This window comes from Cyprinodon tularosa, unplaced genomic scaffold (genome assembly GCF_016077235.1).
Source record: "Cyprinodon tularosa strain WSP-4 unplaced genomic scaffold, ASM1607723v1 ctg331, whole genome shotgun sequence".
NCBI classification, from domain to species: Eukaryota; Metazoa; Chordata; class Actinopteri; order Cyprinodontiformes; family Cyprinodontidae; genus Cyprinodon; species Cyprinodon tularosa.
In genome coordinates, this window is record NW_024039043.1 from 1014652 (window position 1) to 1036701 (window position 22050).

Genomic DNA, 22050 nt, shown 5'->3' on the forward strand with positions numbered 1-22050 from the left:
GAGATGTGTTACTCTCCTTATCATGTGCAATCAACTGAATTTACCACAGGTGGACTCTCGTCACAAGGTTTTAAAGGAATAGTACACCCAAAACATGATTAGCCTTCATTTTCTACTCACCCCCATGCTGAACAAAACTCTGGAGTACTTTTTTGATATCTCAAATGCATCTGGAGATCTGGGAGGCTTCTTGCTGTCTGCTGACATTTAAATAATGGAGGTCTATGGTGCCCGAGACAGAAAGGTCCATAAAAGTCCACAAAAACATGTCAATATTCCTCCATACTGCTCGTCCAATGTAATCCAAGTGTCCTGAGTGGGTAGCATCCAGAATTTACTCGAAACGAAGTCATTTAGAACGTTTTAGAGCCTAAACAGTAGTGTATAGGATTTCCTAATAGCGCCCCCATGCGCACTCACGATTCTACGGAAGCCGGCAGACCAAACCGGAAGAAAGTGCGCATTCAGCGTCTGCTCTGCCGATAATGCAAGCGTAGAAGAAGAAATGTGCTGTTTACCTGTGCAAAGAAAGAAACAACGAAAGAAAAATGTCTGAGGACTTCAGTGTTGAGGAAGAGCATGAGTTCTTTGCCGAGCTGAATGCGCTGGTTTGGTCTGCCGGCTTCCGTAGAATCGTGAGCGCGCATGGGGGCGCTATTAGGAAATCCTATACACTACTGTTTAGGCTCTAAAACGTTCTAAATGACTTCGTTTCGAGTAAATTCTGGATGCTACCCACTCAGGACACTTGGATTACATTGGACGAGCAGTATGGAGGAATATTGACACGTTTTTGTGGACTTTTATGGACCTTTCTGTCTCGGGCGCCATAGACCTCCATTATTTGAATGTCAGCAGACAGCAAGAAGCCTCCCAGATCTCCAGATGCATTTGAGATATCAAAAAAGTACTCCAGAGTGTTGTTCAGCATGGGGGTGAGTAGAAAATGAAGGCTAATCATGTTTTGGGTGTACTATTCCTTTAAGGGAAGAATTTACCCCGTAGCACGGTAAATGTTTTACAGCCTTCTCAGAATTAAATACTGTAATAAACTACTAAAAAACATTTTGCTGTAACATATAGATAAAAAAACAGATACACCTCATCATCCATCCATTTTTTTTGTAATGGATCACAATAGTAAATATAGGAGGATGTGGTAGAAGTCCACAATATCCCAGGTTCCTTTTGTTTTTAAGTGTTTTTAAATAAATGTGATGCTGATGGTTAAGTTATTGCATCTTTAAGGTCTCAACTGCATGTCTTTTACTTCTTTTTACTATCGTTTCATCAAATGCAGGAAAACGTGACAGTCTTTTCTGTTTTTTGTTTGAAAAATTGAGAAACATCTGGATTTATTTATGGTTGAGGGCCGAACAGAAGTGGTAAATAAACATGAAATCTTTATTTGCACCTATTTTTTAGTTAGGTCAGGTTTATTGCAGATTTAACAAACACAAAGCATTTCAACCATAAAACTCTTTGACATTAAGAAGCCAGACTTTTTCCATCTGTTCATTCATAGCTTCTCTTTCAACAGTTCCTGATTTCAGTCCTTTTTTTCCTCCTCCTCTCTATGAGGGGTCAGAGTTGGGTGGTAGTTGTATTCCCAGGCTCTGCAGTAGATTTGAAGCAGGTCCAGCTAATCCCTCCTGACTGCTCAGAGACTCCAACAAATTAGCAACCAAGTTAATGTCAATGTCCAAAGGCTGGATTTCCTCAACTCCCCCTTCCGCTGATGGATGCCCGTCCCCTGAGCTGCTGTCCGTGTGAGCCTGTGAAAAATCACATTTTCATAATGGACCTGGGTGTATTTCCTGATAATATAGTTCTTATCTTAAAAAAAAAAAAAAAAGACAATTTACCATTTGAGAGAAGCTTTGTCCTACATTAGTGGTTTTCAGCTCCTGATCCATTTGGTCCATATATCTTTTAAGGCTATCCAGACTTGCTGTGCCATTCATTTCCATGGGATCAGTTTGGCCTTCCTCCGACTCATCTACTTCCTCCTCATCATCATCCTCATCATCATCATCATCATCATCCAGATCATCCGAATCCAACTCTTCCTCTTTGCTTCCTAAAACAAATAAAAAATTATCAAATAAAATATTGACTTTTTTTTCATTGTTATTTAGAATTAACCTCCCATTGGTTTTACATACCTAATAATTTATCAAGAGCATTAGCCACGGAGTTTGGGTCAAAATCAAAAGGCTGAGTTTGACCGCTCCTGGAAAACAATTAAACACACTTGAAAAAACAATCTAACTACAGTAAAAAAAAGAAAAGGTATAAGTGCAGTAATCTGCCTCACCAGGGCAGTTCAGCCCCTTCATGGGACGACATGGCATTGAGGAAGTCCTTCATCCCTTTGCTGACAGCTACAAGACTGTAACCTGCTTCTTCCTCCTTCATCTCCTCCTCAGCCTCATTCCTCCTCTCTGCTGCATCTTTAACATGTAGTTTCTGTTTGGCAGGGCTGAAGCCTTCTCTGCCTACATCAGCGATCCTGCCGCTTCTCTCTTGCAGCAATTGCTCTAAATCTTGAGCAGTGATATCCAACCAGCTGTCACCTTGAGATAGGCAAAAAGAAACAAAATTATTTGTAGGCAACTGGGAATGTAGGAAAAGATTGATATGGGCAACATGCACACGTATGTTATGAGCACTTTTATTTGCATTTCATAAAAACAAGGGAACCGTATTCCTAAATCAATCAAGTAAAACAAAAATTAAAAATGTTTTTTTTTTTTTTTTTTTTAATCACCTGCATTTACTGAATTTTAATATTTTACAATACCCAGTTGTACTTTTGAGTTAAAAGCTGCTGCATGTCTTTGCTCCACTTTACTAACAAAAACGCTGCTAAAAGACAGACAGTTGTATTGTTCTTTTTTTTTCTTAACATATGGGGTCCAAGCTAGTTTTGGAAAGTAAAGTGGTCATTGGTCATTTTTATTCTGAAACATAAACGAGAAGAGATAAGAAACAAAAAGCCCTTAAAAATTACAGTATGATTTTGTTTGTTTCATATTTTTACTATAGACTATGAATCAAAATTTGTTAAAAACTCCATAGAGCTGACAGCTTAAAACAGCTGTGATAGTTCAGCTACAGCAGCAATGTGTTGCTATTCTGTTTTAAATTAAATAAAAAACTGGCCCATAACTTAATTAAAAAATTGTTACAAAACAATAATTAAGAATATAAAGGAGTAAACTCCCAATAAAACCCGTTTGTCCTGACAGTAAGACACGAGAAAAAAATAAAAGCACAAATTCATTTTAAATCTAAATATTAAACAAAATAAGAAGTATCTGATGGCCGCTTGAAGCTGACGTCTGTAATGTTTCCTGCTTCTATATATAATTGCATATACAGATGACAATTTTCTTTTAGAAATTTAAACCAAAAACAAAACCCAGAAACAATATTTTATAGCAGAAAAGTGATGTGATTTGTTGTCCTTAAAATATTCACTCACTGTCTTCTTGGGGGAGTTGTGGCTCAAGTTTTTTTAACTCTTCCAAGTTGAAAGGACTGCTCTGAAGCAGCTGGAGAACCTCCTCTCCTGCAGAGCGGGAGCTGAAAAAAAAAAAAATAATAACATTCACAGCAGGCTGAATTAGAAAATGAAAGTTGTGTTAGACTAGACAATTCAAACAGTTGATTCACTGATGAGACTCCCTGCATGAATCCTGGCAGTAACAGTTAGCATCCTCACCTTGGCTGTGACATAACTGATTGTTTGAAGAATATTTCTGCAGACCTTAGGAGTTCTTTATACAAAGACGAACCTTCCAGCTGGTCCTGCGTTTAAAAACATGGACATTAAAAAGGACTTTAATAGGAGAAATGTTGTCAATGCTGGCAATGACATTGAAAGAAAGTGTATCTCACTCTGAAGTAGCCATTCTTTTTTAGACTCTCCATGAAGCTTTTCCACTGAGGGTTGCAGCCTATCGGAGCATCGGGCTCAGATGACGGCGTTCTGCACCTAGAGCACAGGATCTCAAAGCCGTGGGCCTAAGAATAGGATAAAAAAATTAGACAAACTTTCATTGAGAGCGTTACAGACTTGCATGAACACAAAAGAAAACCTAAAACGATGGCTCACCAGTTTCATTCCAAGCTCATGAGCTTTGTACAATGGATGAGAGCGAGGAGGCAGGTCGTAGCCGCTCCTCCGATCTGGAGTGAACTGCTGCTGCTGAAGCTGGGCATACAGGCAGCGGGTGAATTTAACCTGGAGATATATGCAGAATAAGGGTTCTATTTAATGAGAGCTGAAAGAGAACCACAATTATGTGTTGTTAAATTGCATGATTTTTACCAAGGTGAGCACTCTTGTATCAGGAGGAAATGTCTTGAAGGTCCGACAAGCCCGTAAGTCCAAAGGATCCCGCAGGTAGAAGGCAGAGACTGCAGGGGCCACCAAGTCTGGACGCTGTGCCAGAACAGAAGCAATGCCAGCTGGGATGAAGCACTTAGCCCGGTGGAGATTATCCTTAATCTTCTCTGGATACCTACAGGTTAACAGCATTGTTTTTCAATTGTTTTTCATTTACACACCTCTCAAAAATATGATTTGGATTCCTGCATTTTGACGTTTTATGGAGCCAGAATGACGTTGGTTAGAAAAACAAATGTAATGTTTTTCCATTTCTAACTTTAGCAGCCACGCACAGAAGATGTTGCAATTGCCGTTCTCATATGATGATTATAAAAAGTCAAACAACAACTTTGATTCTATGAAACCTCACCCTTCTAGTCTTTTCTTTAAAGATGAAAGAATTTTTGGGTTCGCCTGACATGCTTCAGGGTGAGCAGAGAGCAGTGTGAGAGCTTGTGCCAAACTGGGGACCACATCGAGTGAGAAGCCGACTGAACTGGATTTGGATGGGCGAGGAAGGATGTGCAGCTCTCCCCTGTAGATGAAGACCTGCAAAGGAAATAAAGCAGAGATACTTTTAGCATCAAATGGAGGACTGGGGCATTATTTTAACTCAGATCTCATTCATTTCCACCAGCAACTGATTCAATCTTCTTAAATATGTTATTTTGGAGGTAGTTTTAGTTAGCTGTTGATGGATGTGTTGAAAATACAGTTTTTCTTCATTCAATATTAGCATAGAGTGATTCAAAATCCAACCGGCCTATTTTTTAGAGACCAACTTACTGAGTGGGATCCTCAAATGAAAAGTTAGGTAGCCTACATAAAAATCCAAACGACTTACCCTGTTTTCACTTGTGTCTGGGTTCAGCCACTTAGGAAGAAAATCAGCTGCTTCGATCAGAAGAAAGTCCCCATCATTGTCTTCAATTCTGCACACAAACAGTTTTTAAAAAGTTTAAGAAGCAGGCAAAGGTCAAAAAAGAAAGAAATACACTTATATAGTATGTTGTATAACCTGGCTGCAAGTTCTGGGAACAATTCTGTGATCTGCTGCAGGAGGTAAACAATAAACCACTCATCCTCAATGTTGTCTCCGAAGCAAGTGCTGCCTCCAATGTGAGCAGGAACATCTCCTGTCAACAAACAGAAACGTTTAGGTGTATCTGATATGTTTTTTGCTTTTTAAAGTAGGCAGATGAGAACAAATGCTGCCAACCTATCTATGAAACATGTAAGTAAAAAAAAAAAAACTAGGTTCAGCTTTGTTTAGGTGCATACTGCACTGAAACTGAATAAATATACTAACCTTGTGCTAGGATTTACAGTGAACATTAGTTATCTCAATGCTCTTAAATCAGACTTTGGATATGACTTAAATTGCTAGGAAGTTAAGCTACAGAAATAATAAAAAAAAAACATTATTTTTAGGACTATTTTAAACAATTTTACCAGAGGTGCCACCAAATGCGTCCAGGTCTGCGTATCTAGTTGTAAAAAGAAAGAAAAAAGCTACACCAATACCTATTTCTGGATGGTATTTCAGATTGAATGGTTGATCCTGCCAGATGTATTGGACCAGAAGTTTGGCTACTTTAGCCAAAATCTCCTCTGTCAGGTGTTTGAGGCGTTCTTCAGTCTGCTGGGGAGATGAACTCTCTGCATGGACCAAGAAAAGTTTATACTGGACCAGATCTTCCGGAATCCTCCTCCTCTGCAAGGCGTCCATTGGGATTTTCTTTACGACTGATGGAACAACAGGAAACCAGAACCCATCGAAGGTGTTTAGTCCATCGCTAGCAGCTGGAAACAGTTAACCACGGAGGAAGATACACTCACACAGCATCGCTTTGAAAATGTAAAATGTAGTCGGTTTAGACAGAACCCTACTTAAAGAGGATGCGGATCACGCCAACTGTCAATGTTTAAGTCCTTCCCTAATTTCCAGCCGGCTTCACCTTAGTGTTTGTTCGAAGGTTCCGCCCTACCAAATCTTTAATTTAAAATTGTGTCTAGGTAAAAGGAGAGCTTTACTAAAATTAAATAAAAGTCATTTATAAATAAAAATGCATTTGTGATTTTTTCCCCAGTATTTTTCACGGACGTTATTATATCAGAAACAACACGTGTTGTTTTTATTAAACATAATTTATCATTAGTGCACGCCTGTATCATAAGTGATCTTTGCTGGAATTTCTAGTGAACACAATGTAAAGAATGGTTAAATATTTACTATTCTAGTTGGTTTTTTTTAATACTGATATCTAATAGGGGATCACAGTAGAATATATCGATCAATATTAATGCAAAACAAAACAAAAAATGATCACAGATTTCATTGTAACCCAAACAGATTGATACATTGTATCGTGATAATACCTGTGATTTTGGTGGTAACTAGTAACATTTAGTCAGTTACATTAACCTGAGTACATTTTGACAAAAAAAAAAAATAATAATAATACTTTTAGGAGCTGTTTTACTTTGCTGCATTTTTAGTAGAATTATATTATTTTGAAGTTTTGCTATTATTAGGCATACTGAGTAAACATTTGCCTAAAAAACGGTGAATGACAGACACCGTCACTGGAGGAACTTTAAATTGTTCTTACAGTTATGCATTACATATTGTAAGGATTGGTTTAATAGGTTATATGTTGAAAATGAATTATTTATTTATTTATTATAAAAGGGTTTTAATTTGCTTGATTTATTTTTAGTGTTGCCTTTATTTTAGTTTTTTTTAAATGTACGTTCATTTTTAAACAACTTTAGGCTTTAATCTTAGTCTATTTTTACGTCATGTTTAAAAGTAAATCAGATAAATTATGATTAGTTGCTCAATAGCCTGCTTGAGTAACTTTTCTCCAAAAAAATTTACTTTACTTTTTTACAAAGTAGTTCTATTTTTAAATGTTTTAGTAGGCACTTCTGCTAATTTTCCTTTGTTTTGCTTTTGGAATACATTTCCCAGATATCCGCGCGGTTATGACGTCGTGTCTCCATGACAGCCATGCTATTGTTGTCGTCGGTTATGCTAACATTAGCATCGCATATGTCCGAGGAGTTTGAGCATTTAGAAAGGCTGAATGGATAGTACTTGATTGTATGCGATCAATGTTTGATGCGACGATATGCACCATGATTTAGAAGCGATGCGGAGCCACCTTCACCTTTTTTATATAACCGTTTATCCAGCGCTAGTTAGCTAATTTACAAGCATAGCCTCCCCCTTTACAGTGATCCGCAGTCCTCCAGATTCAGGTTTTTCTTGGTGGGGACCGAGAGAGGGGCACTGGAGGAGATGTTGGCGCTCCCTCCCTGTTCGCAGAGAATCCAGGGAGAGGAGGCAGGGATGAGAGACGTGGGCTTGAGCCTTTGAAACGGAGATAAAAGAGGATGATTTCACGCTACAACAGGAAACAAGTATCGCACAAACTTGAGATGTGAGTACTAAGCGTTACAGCTACATTGTAAAACCAGGCGACAAGGTTTAAAACTGTTCCTTACGACTCAAACCTCTGGTAAAAAAAAAAAGGAAAAAAAAGCTTAATGCTTTAGTGACTTGTTAAACACATTTACATCTCATCTGATCTGTCTTGTAATTGAAAGAGGCCTGAAATATTCTGAATTTTACAAGTATGGCTAGTGAGATTTTACTTACCGGTAAGTAAAAATATTAGGATTTCAGTGTATCAGTGTATGTTTAACATTACTATGCTTAACATGATGTAAAAGAGGCAACACTTGTCCTACCAAAGATAAGCCAATGCATTAACACCTATAATTATAATAGGATCAATAATATTGCCAATTTTCCTACATTGACACATAAGTAGGATAGACACCATGTAAATATATAAGAACCTTTAAAGTGCAGGATATTATTTTTTTTCACTGGATTTTATGAAAAGCTTGTAGTACCTTGTAAATAAGACGGATAGATGAGGCTCCTCTAGTTTGAAAACGATTTATCAGACATGTTCCATTATCCAGCTGACAGACAGTGTGCAGCAACAGGAGGGTAGTGGGCAGTGATGGCCTCTCTTTCCATAGTACTTTGGCTAGAGTGGCGCCTTTAACTGCATATTATTATAAGAAAAAAAACACCCCACAAGAATGCATGTGGAAATATTTTGGCATTTGTGAAACCATATATTTTAAAAACAGTTTGATGCTTTAATACTACTAATCAGTTCATAGCACTTTATTCTTAGTACGTACTAGTGATCCCCATGTCTGTTTCTACTATCTGTTACTATATAAACAAGCTGAATATTTTTATTCCAATAGGTTTTGTGTTTTTATTTTCATATCATTTTTCTATTACATATTTTCTATTTTACTTAATCCCAAGCAGACAGTACTATTCCTCTGCTGCTGCTCCTCTTCCACAAATGCAAAAGAGTATACTTTGTTTTTCCCGCCAATTCTCCTAAAAATCATAATAAAGTCCAAATCTTCGATAGGCACCAGCAAAGGTGAAATAATTTTGCCTCAGTATTTAAATAAAAGCAGTTAGCCAGTGTATATTTCACGCTTAGAACATTTGTGCAATTCTCTAGCATTCATAAGCTGACCCATGCCTACTGCAAACTCTTTAAATACAGTGTGTAAATCTTTTTGTGTCAGGATTAACTGCTGTTCCAGTAAGAGAGAAAAACAATATATCATTTTTCATCATGCTAGTTTGTTAATCATTCCTTATTATCTCTTTATGCAGTCGTGGTTTGTCTCGAAGCAGCCTCGATCACCACCCTCTCCCAGAGGAAGTAGACGATACCCAAACCCCTCCGCGTTACCTCCATGACCTACAGGAGGCTGTCTCTACACACAACAGGTAGCTGAGGGCCTATAGGCAAGAAGGACCATGATGTAGAACAAGGGACTATACTAAATATACACACACACACAGATACTCTACATGTTTTGTAATTGCACACCGTCTTAAGCAGACAGCTGATTCTCAGGGCTCTTGTTATGTGACACCAAGAAGCAGCGGATTAATTAATATCACATTGCCTTCTTCAGATGTGCAGTCAAAAGGATGAATAATTAGGCAGCCTGTTAGAATATTCTAGCAAGTTGACATTTGCTCCTTGTTTCCACTGATTCTATCAGCAGCCGCCACTAATTGTGTTTCTGTAATCCTACAAAATACATTTCTGCCACATTTAAATAGATATTGGACATGTTTTGTTATTCATGTGAAATCAGGAAAGAAATGGTTTTCTATGTGATGCTCATACCTCTTGAAAATTTGTAGATCATGTTACATTATAGCCTCAAACCTGAATACATGTTACAGGGATTTTAGAGAAAAAATATTTTTAATATTTATTTATTTTAGATCTAGACTTTGAAGGGCCTTTCTGATACCATGGTTTCCTGTCTCTGATTTAGTCTGTTTTTTGTTGCTTTTTTTAATAATGTTTCATTAATACCTTTTGGTTGCATTAAAAAAAGGAGATTGTTCTTACGTCAGTGCTTATTGCTGGAGCAGATGCTCAATCTTTTTCCAAGTCTTCCTCCCGTTTCCCTGCCCCTGCATGAAGAAAAGGATTCCCCCTAGATGATGAAGCCTTCACAAAATACATAACATTCTGCATGTGAGCTAAACAGATCGGTTTTGTTTTTAACAGAGCCCCTGCTTCTATATATTCAGTTGGATCCCTGCTTGGCTCGTGGCAAACCACATTTTATATCCTTCTTCTTCCACCCCTCTGTGAAATCTAGACTCTCAAACGTTGAGATCCACCAGGCTATTTGCTGCTTCTTTGGTTAAATCTCATCTTCTCAGGCCCCTGAGGTTAGGTAGATAGTGATGTCTTGGAAGGTTTCTGGGTTCGTTCAGCATCATGTTGCTTTATATTGACAAATGTTTTCTAACAAACCAGCTGCTGCCCTTACAGAGCAGCTGTATCTGTACTGAGGATAAAATGCTTACTGATGAACTGTTTATTAGATATTATATGTATTGCACTGCAATGCGGTTTAAAACTCTTTTGGGTCAGGAACGGTGTCTGGACTAAAAACTGTCTGTAAAAAAGCCATAATGACTTGCTTTGGTGACTTCTGATTATGAAAACAGCTGAAACAACACAAATAAACAAAGCAAAAAGGGTCTATTTTTAATTTTATTTGTTAACTATTTTAAAAATATTATTTTTCTTCTCATAATTATGCTTTATTTGTTTTTGGCCTATCACCCAAAATCTTACTTGGATTCCTCCAGGTTTGTGTTTGTGACATAGAAATGAATTTTCTGTTTGCTGTTTAATCTTTATATTTATATAAGATGTATTCAAAGATCGCTGTATTTTCCATTTAGTTCTCAGACATCTGTCGCTTCAGACCAATCGGACTGTGAGACGGTTATCTCAGTATCATCCAGCCAGCCCTGGTCTGCTATTCCCAGCTCCACAGGAACCGGTATCTCCACAGAGAGGAGCTCTGTTTTCTCCTGGGGATACGATGTAAGCTGCTTTTCTTCAGAAAGAGATTTTATTATGATGTGAAAAAAGCCAACCTGTCCCAGTCAGTTGTTAAAGGAGAATTTATTTATTTATATTTTGCATTCAGAGCATTCTCTACTGTTTGCTCTGCTTCTACACCAGCATCCTGCCACATTCTCATTAAGTCTAACCAACATTTATCACCTTTTGGAAAATGTGTGGGAAACAGACAGTATCTGTGTAGAATACCAGATGGCTAATTTGCATGCAGGTTGCTTCATGCAAAAGCCTCATTCCAGTGGATTTGCTAGAATACTGTATTTCTTAACTCAGCTGGTTGATAAATTATATTCCCCCCTATTAGTTAAAAGAAAAACAAACTCATGGCTCTCATTGTTTTCCCTCAGTTTTTATTTCAAATGAACTTCTCTGTTGGATTGGAAACTAGAGTATCCAACAGTAGCTTTTTTATAAAAAGGACTTGAATGCAAAGCAGCAACCTTCAGCTGTAGATTCAGTGTAAGAACAGACGAATATTCCTGAAATGTGTTTTTATTTTTACTGTCCCACAGGAATTCGATAAGGCGGCATCGCGGCAAGTGCAGCAAATGTTTGATGAGATCGACACAGAGCTGTACGAAGGGAGAGGCAGCGGGGAGGGAATACTCCAGGGGCTACAGGACGAATGTCAGCAGTGGACCTCGCGGTTTCCACATCTTCGGTAAGTTTGTCACTGTTTTCCTCAAGCTTCTGCTTTTATTTTGTAATACTAACTTTTATCTTTATGTGTGTGTTTCTCAGGATTGTGGGGACTCAGCTTATGTGTCCCACAGATGAGGGCTTCCAGTGGTACGCGACTCCAGGGAGTGCCAGCCCTGCCAGCAGTCCATCAACAGGCAGAAAAACGGCTGTGAAGTGCCAAGGCAAAGAGAAGGGGGGTGCAGAGTAGGTTGTAAAAAAACACAAACCCACTCACTCTTCTCACTCTTTGATGTGAAAATGTAATTTTACTGGTGGTTACATCCGGTTCTGTAGAGCAAATTAAAAAATTGAATCCCTCATGAGAATGGCACATGGTGTTTAGTTGTCGTTTGTGGCTAAATACGTTTGATTGAATGATATCTCTCTATATATGTCTTTTTGACAACATATTCCGTCAGATAAATACTAGAATGTTTTGTACTGAGTGGTTTTTGGACGCATTTTCTGATTTCTGCAGTTATAAAGGAGTTATAGTTCTGTAACCTACATACTGTTTCATTAAGTATTTGGGTTAAATGCGTGTTGGATAGTTGAGTCTCCAGATGACGTACACAAGGCAGTTATACTGTCTGACTAAAAGCACTTTTTAAAACCTGTTTTAGGACTAATTGATCTCTGAATAACAGTGTTTTCTTTTTGGGCAAAAAAAGGTTGAATGTTCAAGGAAAGAAAGCTGCCCTGATAAAATCCTCAATTTCGGAGTTTGATGGCCCTCTTACCAACAGCTCCAGCAGCCATGACCAGACGAGAGAGATTGAAGTAGATGGTGAGATGGAGGAGTACCTGGCTTATGATAGCAGAGACCTGTGAGTAGCTCACATTTATAAATACTTGTCGATTCCAGCTGGACCGATGTTAATTCTGGTTGTGATTTGTGTCTCTAAAAGGAATGAGGAGAGCTATGAGGAAAGTCTGGAGTCGGTGCAGAGGCATCACCGTCTGCCCCCCGTCTCACCGTACCGCTGTCGGCGTCAGGCTGTTCTTGACTTGCTTTTCGATGATGTCTGGCAGGAGCTGGTCGGTTGGATGAAAGAGTTGGTTCAACGTCACTGGGAGTGCTGCACCTCCAGTAATACAGAATTTATCTGCTTTGCACACATTAAGCTAGGCTATTTTGAAAACGGTTCATTAAACCTAAATAAAAATTCCTTCCTTACTTCCTTCATGAATTAATGAATGAATGAATGAATGAATGAAAAAACATCTGTAGTTACTTTAAATAATTATATATATTAATATTGGAGAGGAGATTGGAATGTTTTTGTCTAATTAACAGGTGAAGAGACGATTTCTGGGAAACTGAGCCCTTTCCACCCAGAGATTGAGAATCCTTTTATGCTGCCTCCCATGCTTCCAAAACTCGGTCAAAGTCGGGTGCCGCCGCTCGCAGCTGGACCACAGCTCCAGGTCAGTGGTTTAAGGGGGACTAGACAAGAGACTGCTTATGGGGGAAAAAATGAAATTTGGGATTTCATTGAATAAATATCAGTCTTTGTAGATCAGATAATTTATTCTGAGCTTTCTTTTCTTTTAACATCCCATAAAAACCTTTTTCATTAGTGACTGATCTCAGCCTATCTCATGAAAACTAATTGACAATATAAGAAAATGACTATAACTCCAGATAACGATGTGTTAAAGCTTTCCCTTATCGAAGAGGCATAATATTACACAGATTAGTTAGTCCATTCTATAATTTGACCGAATTTATTGAGGAGGGACATAAAATCCTAGTCATAAAATACGTTTTTTTATGTATTAAAATCACCTTTGCTTACTCAAAATCATCAAATGTATGTCACTGACGCTTTTTAGATGTTCTATATTTTTTTAGGTCACTCAGAGTTTTTGCTTTTGATTATTAATCTATGACTTCCTTTCTCATGAGGTTATAAATTTGACAGGGCACAGAGACCTATTTCTCTCTGGCTCATTACATTTAAACATTTGCCCCAGTTTATGTAATGAGCATAAGAATGGTAAGATATTTAAGGGGCTGCATGAAAGTATCATAGCACTCATTGGAGATGTTATATGCAAACAGGCATGTAACAAGCTCTCCTGGAACTTTTCACTTTAACCATCAGGTGGGAATAAGATGATGTTTTATTGCCACAAACACTCCGATTGGTTCCTTTGTGGTGAAGAACTTTTTGACCCCTGTTGATTGGTGGAGGATCTAAGATGCTGTCTCTTATTACTGCTCCCTGGGCACCGCACAATGGCAGCCCAGTTTGTACACTTTGTGAGACTTTAACGGTATTTTTACTAACTGTTTGAAATCTCAGACGCCGAGTTAAAATCTGTCCAGGAAACAGAATATGACCCGTCACAGAGTCCATAAGCAGGATAATAAACCAGTTATTTAGATGAAGAGAGGAAAGAAGCAGCCGCCCCTGGATGATCCAGAAAGATTTTCCAAAGGGACAAAGATAATTGAAAATACCAGGTGCCCTTTTTTTTTATTTTAAGGTGGATTCTTACACAGTAAAATTTATTGGTTTTACCAAAATATTTGACCATGAGTATCTTTAATTCCCTACTTAATAAATTAAATTAAATGCTTGTTTTTTGACAAATTTTCTGTTAAAGATTATGATCATAAAACCTTATTTAAACATTTTTGTCAGAGTTTTCCAGTTAGTGTGGATAGTTCAGTATTTGAGGCTTTTCATTCCTGCCTGTAACTTTTCACCTCCAACTGTCTCCATCCCTTCTCATTCTACCTTATATTTGAAATGTTTTTTTTGAACCTGCTGTTTTTGTATATTTTGCTTTTCTTAAATTTTTATGACTCTACTTTTCTGTCCTCTCTACTTTCCCGTCCCTCTTTCCCTCTATCCTCTGTCTTTCTTTGGTCGTGGCTATCCCCTCTCCCTTTTCTAAATAACACAAAGTCAAGCGGCTCAAAGAACAATTCCAGGTGGAAATCCAAAAAGCAGAAAAGGCCTTCCGCTGTATGTAACTCTCCTGCTTAAAGCATCAAGCCATCTGTAGAGGCTCATTATTCTGAATATCTGTGCTCGTTCCTGTTGATTAACACTCAAGCATCCCATTTGACTGTGTTTAATCATCTTCAAAACATTGCAGAGATGCAAAGCTTGTTTTATTTAGTTTTTATTTTGAATAATGTTTCTCTCTAGTTACCTATAACAAGATCAGAGGGTTTTATTCTAATTGGGACCTTAGCTGTATGATTGCTGATTCATTTTTTTGTATTTTGAAATAACTAACCACATTCCTCCAGGGAATCCTTTCTTTTTGTCTCCTCTTCACTAGCTGTTCTTTACTCTGGTTTCAAAAAATGTTGTTTGATCCATCTATCATGTTTTTTCCTCTCACTCCTCTTCTTCCACCTTCAGGCTGGTAGAGCGCCTGTAGGGGTGGCATCAGCGCAGCACAACCTGAACGACCTCATCGTGATTCACAGCATTCCCCTGCAGCAGAGAAACTTGGCTGTGCTGGAGAGAAGCCAGTATGGAAACATTTTACCATTCTTACCATCAGATTTTGGCAAAAGAAAAGATGCAAAGCCTTGATCAGATACTGTTTTGTTTGTGGCTTAAAACACCCGGCGCTGAACCAATCAGCAGCTCTGCATCTTTCTCTGTCTCCATGCAGGGAGCCGAACGAGCGTGCATCTCACAGGCCCGTCTCTAGCGCTGTCCCTTCCAGTAAACCTCGTCCTCGTAGGGCCCTGGTGCAGAGCTCCTCCTCGCTGTCTCGTCCACTGCAATCAGCTCACTGCCGAAACCCTCCTCCCCGAAACCTACTGCCCCTTGTTCCTAACTCAAGTCACTCTGGCACAGGGGGACACCTGGATGAGGTTATCCGCGGGACACGTCTGTGAGTTAGACATGGCATTAACCCTACTAAAGCCTTTTCCTTCTTGTATATCTTGGTAAACATGACAACTAGAGTTATTGCAGTAGATCATCTCAACCTTTGAGAATTTGACCCAAACTTTGGTTTAAACTAACTTGGATCCATTTGCCAAATGATAATCCATGAACCAAGTACTTTTCATCAGAAGGGGTTAAAACATTTCATACTTTAAAGTTAGATGCAGTCAAATAAAAGTTAAACTGTAAGGTGACAAATTAAAAAACGAATAAATTGTTTGCTTCTGAAAGCGATCCACTTTCTCTCCATCAGAACCACAGTCAGTGACCGACTGACATCTCCACTGCTGCCCTTGAGCCGCAACACCCCCCTTCCCCCCATTGGAACCGGAGATTCTGAGTCGTCTCATGGAGGAGTGCAGTCAAAGCTCACACAGGTATAGATTACCACCAGAACCAGTATGGCTGGTATCAGTTACCCTAAAACAGTCATTTACCGTATGCTGCTTCAAAACTATTCCTACCCTTTTATGCATTTTGTCGTCTCACTGGATAAAAACTTGTTTTATCAGGATTTTAGACCATTTTACATTTCTGCATAACTTCTTGATGGTGATTTGTGTGGGCTGCAATAACATTTGCAATCATTTTGGGTTATATCTGTAATCTTCTCACAGCCCAGAGACAGTAGGATCAAATGTAGAGCATCTTTTAACAGCAAATTTCAAGTCCTGATCCAAACTATATAATAGCAGCCCTGGCTGGCTGTCTAACTTCATTTTCCTGATGCTGATGCGTTTCGTATATTTGACCAGGCTCTCTGTCCCTGGTGGACAAATACCCCCACAGCATGATGCTGGCTTTCTTCTCATTACTGTTTCAGAAAAGCTCAATTTGTGGTCAATCTTCTCCGTGCCAAGCCTGTCAAACATAACAGTTCTGTCCAACTCTTTATGTTGAGACAATGGTTTACATAGAGTCTGGGATATGTTTAAAGCCTTAAATATTATTTTATAACTTAACCCAGCTATGAACTTCTCTACAGCGTTTTCCCTTATCTCAGAATCAGACATACTTTAATAATCCCAGATGCACTTTCGTTTGGTTTTGATTTTGTATTGTCTTTATGTTTTTTGTTCACATAAAAAAAGAGGACAAATGTGTATTGTCACATAATAATCCCAGAGGGAAATTACGTAATTACTTATCTGTCTGCACTTTGTTCGCTAAGGTTCTCAAAGCAAACTTTGGAGGCCCTTTACCATCAGTTATATGCATACTGAGAATCAAACACAGACTGTATTCAGTAATCAGAAAAAACTGTTTGCACATCATTTTATTTAGGGATACCAGAATAAAGGGGGCTGAATACGTTTCAGAAGATCATTTATAAATAAAGAAATTTACCAAATATTGTTTCACATAAAAATTGTGATGAAATGCACCAAAGCTTATAGCATTGATGTCACACAAAAAGCTGTTTCTTCTTATTTCTGTCTCACAGCGTCATAAAGGCCCTCCTAGTCGTGCCAACAGTGCTTTTCACGATGAAGCTCGCAGCTCCATACCGAGAGATCGTCACCACATACAGGACGTCCTCTCTCGACCCAGCACAACTCGCACATACAGGGTGAGTTTTTTTAGCGTTCCTCATAGAATGAAACAGGATTGTTTTAATATGATTTATAGCTTTCATTGTGTGTTTGCATGTTTTAATATCAGTCTGCTGTGATTTTGTGTTTTAGTCCGACACTCCTTACCGTAGTTCCTTCACTGTGCTGGACAACATCGGGCAGGGCCGGCCGGGCAGAGCCTCTGTAGCCACAGGTCAGAAACTCCACCTGGAGGAAAAGAAAACTTTGAATTTATTGGTGTCTATGCACTTTTCCCTCACTGTGCTGAACAACCAAATGTGGAGCTGCAAAATGAGTCAGGGCCAGTCCGTGTTGTGTGAACATTTACTAAAGTAAATGGTCTCTGTTTCTGGTGCACTTTTTTCACACACGTTTTTTCCTTCCTATCAAAATGTAACCATATGCTTGGATGCAGCCCTCTATAAAGAGCTAGTGTCTTTAGATTATTAACAACGGTCTGAAAACTAGTGTCAGTCTTTCCCATGCTTGTGTTGACCAGAACAAACGCCACGATGTTGGAACATTTCTTTTATTTGGTCGTATGTAATATTTCTAGGTTCTGAGAGTGAATTTTGGGGGGTTGCTTAGCTGTAAGTCACTTATTGTAGGTCAATTATACAAAATGAAAAACACATACATTTTTAACTATAAATAGCATTACCCTGAGGTTGATATTTTTTATTTTTGCTTTTAACCCTCAGCCCTTGTTGGAGCTTGATTTATCCTGGATTAATTTTTTTTTCGTCTTGTAGTTACTGACTTATGTATTTATTTATTCCTTCTTATCAACAGACTCTCTGGGAATTGGTGTGACTGGTATCAGTCTTGGAATCAGCAGCTCATCTTTTTTGGATTCCTTTCCTCACCACCCGCTGGGGCAGTCGCCCATAAAAGACGAAGAAGAGCCCGAGTCTCAGGCCCCTGTCACATGTCAGTAAAATAACTTGGCTGGATTTCAGTTTAATTATTCCAGACAGTTGCTAGTAAATTTTATGAGCAGCATAATGGTTAAGGTTTGCCAGCAACTAATTTTATTGTTATATATCTCTCCTCTCCAGCAGCTGCTTCTGTTCCTTTGTCTATTCCACCCCGCTCCTATACCAGAGGCGGCCTCTCATCCAGATCCAGCAGGCCTGGCTTATAGTTTGCCACTGATCTCCACAACCTACCCGTTATCAATCTTTGCCTGCATTGTTTTGAAGTTTTTTTTTATTAATATATATATATGACTGAATTATATTTGAAGGCCTATTTTTGTACTTCAGAAATCACCTTATGGGCCTGCCAAACAGAAAAACTATCACTTTTTGTTTAGTATGGGTTGTATATGTGGCTATGCATGAGAAAAATGAGTATTTCTTTATGTGAAAATGCGGTATAACATGCCCAACTGTGTTGCTGTTAAGGGTGAATGACTATGCAGAATAAAAAGTTATAGGATGAAAAAAAAAAAGCACCTTTTCCGCCCTCTCTGATGTCAGGGAGCTTTGTACTGTATTACCTTCGAAACAAAAACAGAAAACCTGTTGGGTGCAAAATCCATAACCTGACAACAGCCAGATGCATGTCTAGCGCTAGACATGCATCTGGCTGTTGTCAGGTTACAAAATCCAACCATCTGTTGTAAAAACAGGGAGGATCTTTACCAACTAGGTGCTTCTGCTGAAATCATCCTACAATGTAGGAATCATACAGAATATGTGTAAATAAGAAATTATTCATGTCTGTACAAAATGGTGTATTTAATGTCATCTTTTGCTCTTTATTTGAGCAAAGCCAACTGGTCGTACTCTGACAAGTCACATCAGGGTTAGTGCATAAATAGTAGTTTCTTTACTTATTTCTTACAAGGGATAATAAGAAATAACATACAATTGCCTGTGTTTTACAAACTTAAATACAAATGATTTAAACAATTGCATTTATTTATAGAAACTTTACAGCACGTTACAAGAATTAACAACACTTACATATTTGTGTTACATTGGGAACTAGGAGGCAGAAACAGTTTTAGTTATCCTGAATACATTTATGATTTTATATGAACTACAAAAAAAAAAAAAAATACTTAATTTATTTAGCTTTTTCTAACATTTACTTTTTGGCTTTTTTTCCTTTTTGTGGTTTGGTGCTTTGTTTGGAGTACTTTGCTTCCAGATCTGAGAGGAAACTGTTAAAATTCTTCTCTCTGGACTGCTGCTTTTGCTGCAAAAGAAGGAAGAGATAAAAGTAAGACGTAATTAGGAGAAAGCGTTGCGTTAGTCCCTATGTGTAAGGAGGTAATACCTTTAGCATCATGACAAGACTCTCATCCTCATCATTAAGGCCCATCTCTTTCTTCATTTCCTCTGCTTCTTGTTGCTCCTGGTCAGCCTGAAAGATCAGTTCCAAGCACACTGTTAGTAAAGATACACAGGTTTACCTGTTTATGTGCAGTCGTTGCATGATACCAGAAAGAGGTATGTATTAGAACTTTTTTTTCTATTGTTTACCAGAAAACTTTGGCCATAAAAAAAAAAATCACAATGGAAAAACCAATAAAACAATACCTAAGCTTGAGGATCTTTTTCATTTTATTGCATATTTTTATTTTTTACTTCTGTATAGTTCTCACCCTTTTCCTGCGAGCCCTCTTCTTTGCTTTACTTTCCTTGGTGAAAGCAGGGAAGGCCTCCACTTGTCCACTCTTGATAGCTTCCTGGATGATGCTGCACAGCCTGGGCTCGTCTTCCTGAGAGCTGCAGAGAACCGAAGCAGTGATGGCGTCCATGTCCCCCTCATGTTGCATGTAGAGCCGGATGACATCCTCACGCTCTTCATCAGAGCCCTTGTATTTCTTCTCAAACTCAAGAATATCCTGCACCGTGATCTAGGAAAGAGATAAAAACAGTAGCAAGGTCTCTAGTATTCACATTTTGCATCGATGCAGGGCATCAGTCTTGGAAGAGGACAGAGTATTACATGACTTTTATGATTTTGGCTGCAAAAGTTGTTAAGACAAGCTCAAAAACTAATTTTACTATTGTGAAAATTGTTAAGAAAATGTAACAGAAAGATTTGTATGAGGTTAAGCCTGCGATTTTAATCAGAGATAAACATACTTAAAGTCCATAGAATTTATAGCAAAACCAAAGTAGTAAAACTAAATATTTTTTTGTGAAACAACAAAAACTGATTAAAAACTAAATGGATCCTTTAGGAGATGAGAACCAGCAACCCTTGATGCACAGATTTGGTTTGACGCTACGTTCACACCGCAAGCTATTGAAACAGCTGGTTAAAACCCCTGTCTGTTATATAGACAAAGCCTTGTATCGCTTGGATAACCATTTGCATGTTTCCAAGCGATACAAGGCCTTGTCTATATAAGACTCAAACTCACTGCGGATCCAGACATTTGAATTGAGAAAGCTTCCTGGAGAGGTGGCGAAACGTCTTCAAGTCTTGGAAACCAAGTCCAGTGGAATTTTTTTACGGAATTATTACCTTAGGGAACAGCAGCCTCCAGTACTCCTCCCAGCAGCGATCCTGACTGAGAACATCCGACTCTTCATCCACCACCCCCTGCTCATCATAGATTGCCCTCTGCTCCTTATCACTCAGCACCGCATAGAGCTTCCCCAATACCTGGAGTCAAAATTTAATCATGTGTCATTTTAGCCATTAAACATGAATTACATTTGCCCAAATTAATACTCTGTAAAAACCAAACAAACGTGCATGTACTGCTGCATTGAAAAACTGTGATCGCTATGACGAGGTTTTCCTTATTACCACTGGTTAGCAGCAGTTAGCTAGATTAGCTCCTAGCTTGCGCCGGTTGGACAGCTGACAATAAAAAAAGCGAACCTGAAACTTTTCAGTGGCTCGCGGGTCTTCTGGTGCCCTGTCTGGATGGACCTTCAGAGAAACTTTGTAGTAGCTCTTTCGTATGTCTGCTTCACTCGCTTCTTTGTTTACACCCAGTACCTCGTACAGGTTGGAGGTGTTGAACAGCTCCTGGCAGCGCTCGAGCAAACCCATCGTGAGTTTCTGTTTTAAGAGTCAGTAAGATCCGGTTATTGGCGACTTTAGTCGATTATTTTAACGATTTCAAGTAACCGGTCCCTTTTCTCTAAGCACCTCAAGCTCTAAACAGCAATTTGGCGCCCTGGCCTGTCATGTACTTCCGTACGTGAAAAGACGTGCTTACGTAATGCTGTAGGCATTCTTTGATTGGTTCTGACAGCATAATTCGTTATATAAATTATTTTATTTGTACTAAACCGCTATACATCAATACTTAATAAATAAATTAACTGAATAATAAAGCAATATCATTAATATGATACATAATTATAAATATTCAAAAAAATATACGATAGACAGACAGACAGAAAGACAGATACATTTTAAGAAAACGGGCCCACATGATATGGCAGGCTATTTTGACATTTATTACAAGCGTTGTCCTCTCTATTGTTCCATTCGTTGATCTCTAAAATAAGATTCTTCCCTGTCAAAACTACATTCCTACTAGTAAGAAATGTACAGATAGATATCTTACAATTCTGACTAGGAAGAAATGCATTTGAGACATCTGGAATATTCAGCCCAGCTAATAAATGTCATTTTAGCCTGGCATACTGGGCATAACTTGATCAGAATCAGTTATGAATCAGTGGGCCTGATAAGATTGAACATTTGTTTTTTTTGTATATATATGTAATTGCATCTTCCAACAAAACCTAACTAGATAAATGTTTGGTCTTATTCTCCTGTGACCAAAATTTAGCTTTAAAGAAAAATGTAAACACAGTAAAACATTATTGTTTTACTCGAAGAATAAATAGTAAGAAAATTAAACTTTTACTTTTGTGAAAATGCTAAGATATATTTTTATCTTGATGATTTTTATGCATTTTAAAAGTACTGTCTAGCTGTCAATACCTTTTAATACAAGATTGTAAATACATAAGAAA

General features: G+C 38.3%; 3 protein-coding genes across 7 annotated transcripts; 1 reads left to right on the plus strand and 2 right to left on the minus strand.

Annotated features, from left to right (window-relative positions):
• Positions 1-1383: 1383 nt before the first annotated feature.
• Positions 1384-6361, minus strand: ecd (ecdysoneless homolog (Drosophila)). The gene is made up of 13 exons (XM_038293887.1): positions 5921-6361; positions 5415-5532; positions 5241-5328; positions 4767-4945; positions 4337-4529; positions 4121-4249; positions 3904-4029; positions 3728-3813; positions 3488-3588; positions 2318-2576; positions 2166-2233; positions 1866-2080; positions 1384-1775 (listed from the first exon to the last, which is right to left on the minus strand). The coding sequence occupies exons 1-13, from the start codon at positions 6123-6125 to the stop codon at positions 1575-1577; spliced, it is 1968 nt and encodes a 655-aa protein (XP_038149815.1). The 5' UTR covers positions 6126-6361; the 3' UTR covers positions 1384-1574.
• Positions 6362-7386: 1025 nt separating this feature from the next.
• fam149b1 (family with sequence similarity 149 member B1) lies at positions 7387-19623 on the plus strand. Of its 5 annotated transcripts, none has more exons than XM_038293892.1 (16): positions 7388-7842; positions 9120-9236; positions 10728-10872; positions 11424-11572; positions 11653-11796; positions 12264-12419; positions 12501-12682; positions 12890-13020; positions 14502-14570; positions 14976-15088; positions 15235-15459; positions 15769-15892; positions 16960-17085; positions 17201-17282; positions 17882-18019; positions 18148-19623. In XM_038293892.1, exons 1-16 carry the CDS (start codon positions 7796-7798, stop codon positions 18231-18233), a joined length of 2034 nt encoding a protein of 677 aa, XP_038149820.1. In that variant the 5' UTR covers positions 7388-7795; the 3' UTR covers positions 18234-19623. The 5 variants fall into 5 exon arrangements, with proteins under 5 accessions (XP_038149824.1, XP_038149820.1, XP_038149821.1 ...); XM_038293893.1 differs by having other exon boundaries at positions 18151-19623; XM_038293895.1 differs by having other exon boundaries at positions 12339-12419.
• On the minus strand, positions 18994-21272 carry dnajc9 (DnaJ (Hsp40) homolog, subfamily C, member 9). Its single transcript, XM_038293897.1, has 5 exons — positions 20939-21272; positions 20576-20716; positions 19704-19958; positions 19376-19462; positions 18994-19294 (listed from the first exon to the last, which is right to left on the minus strand). The coding sequence occupies exons 1-5, from the start codon at positions 21110-21112 to the stop codon at positions 19184-19186; spliced, it is 768 nt and encodes a 255-aa protein (XP_038149825.1). The 5' UTR covers positions 21113-21272; the 3' UTR covers positions 18994-19183.
• Positions 21273-22050: the final 778 nt, after the last annotated feature.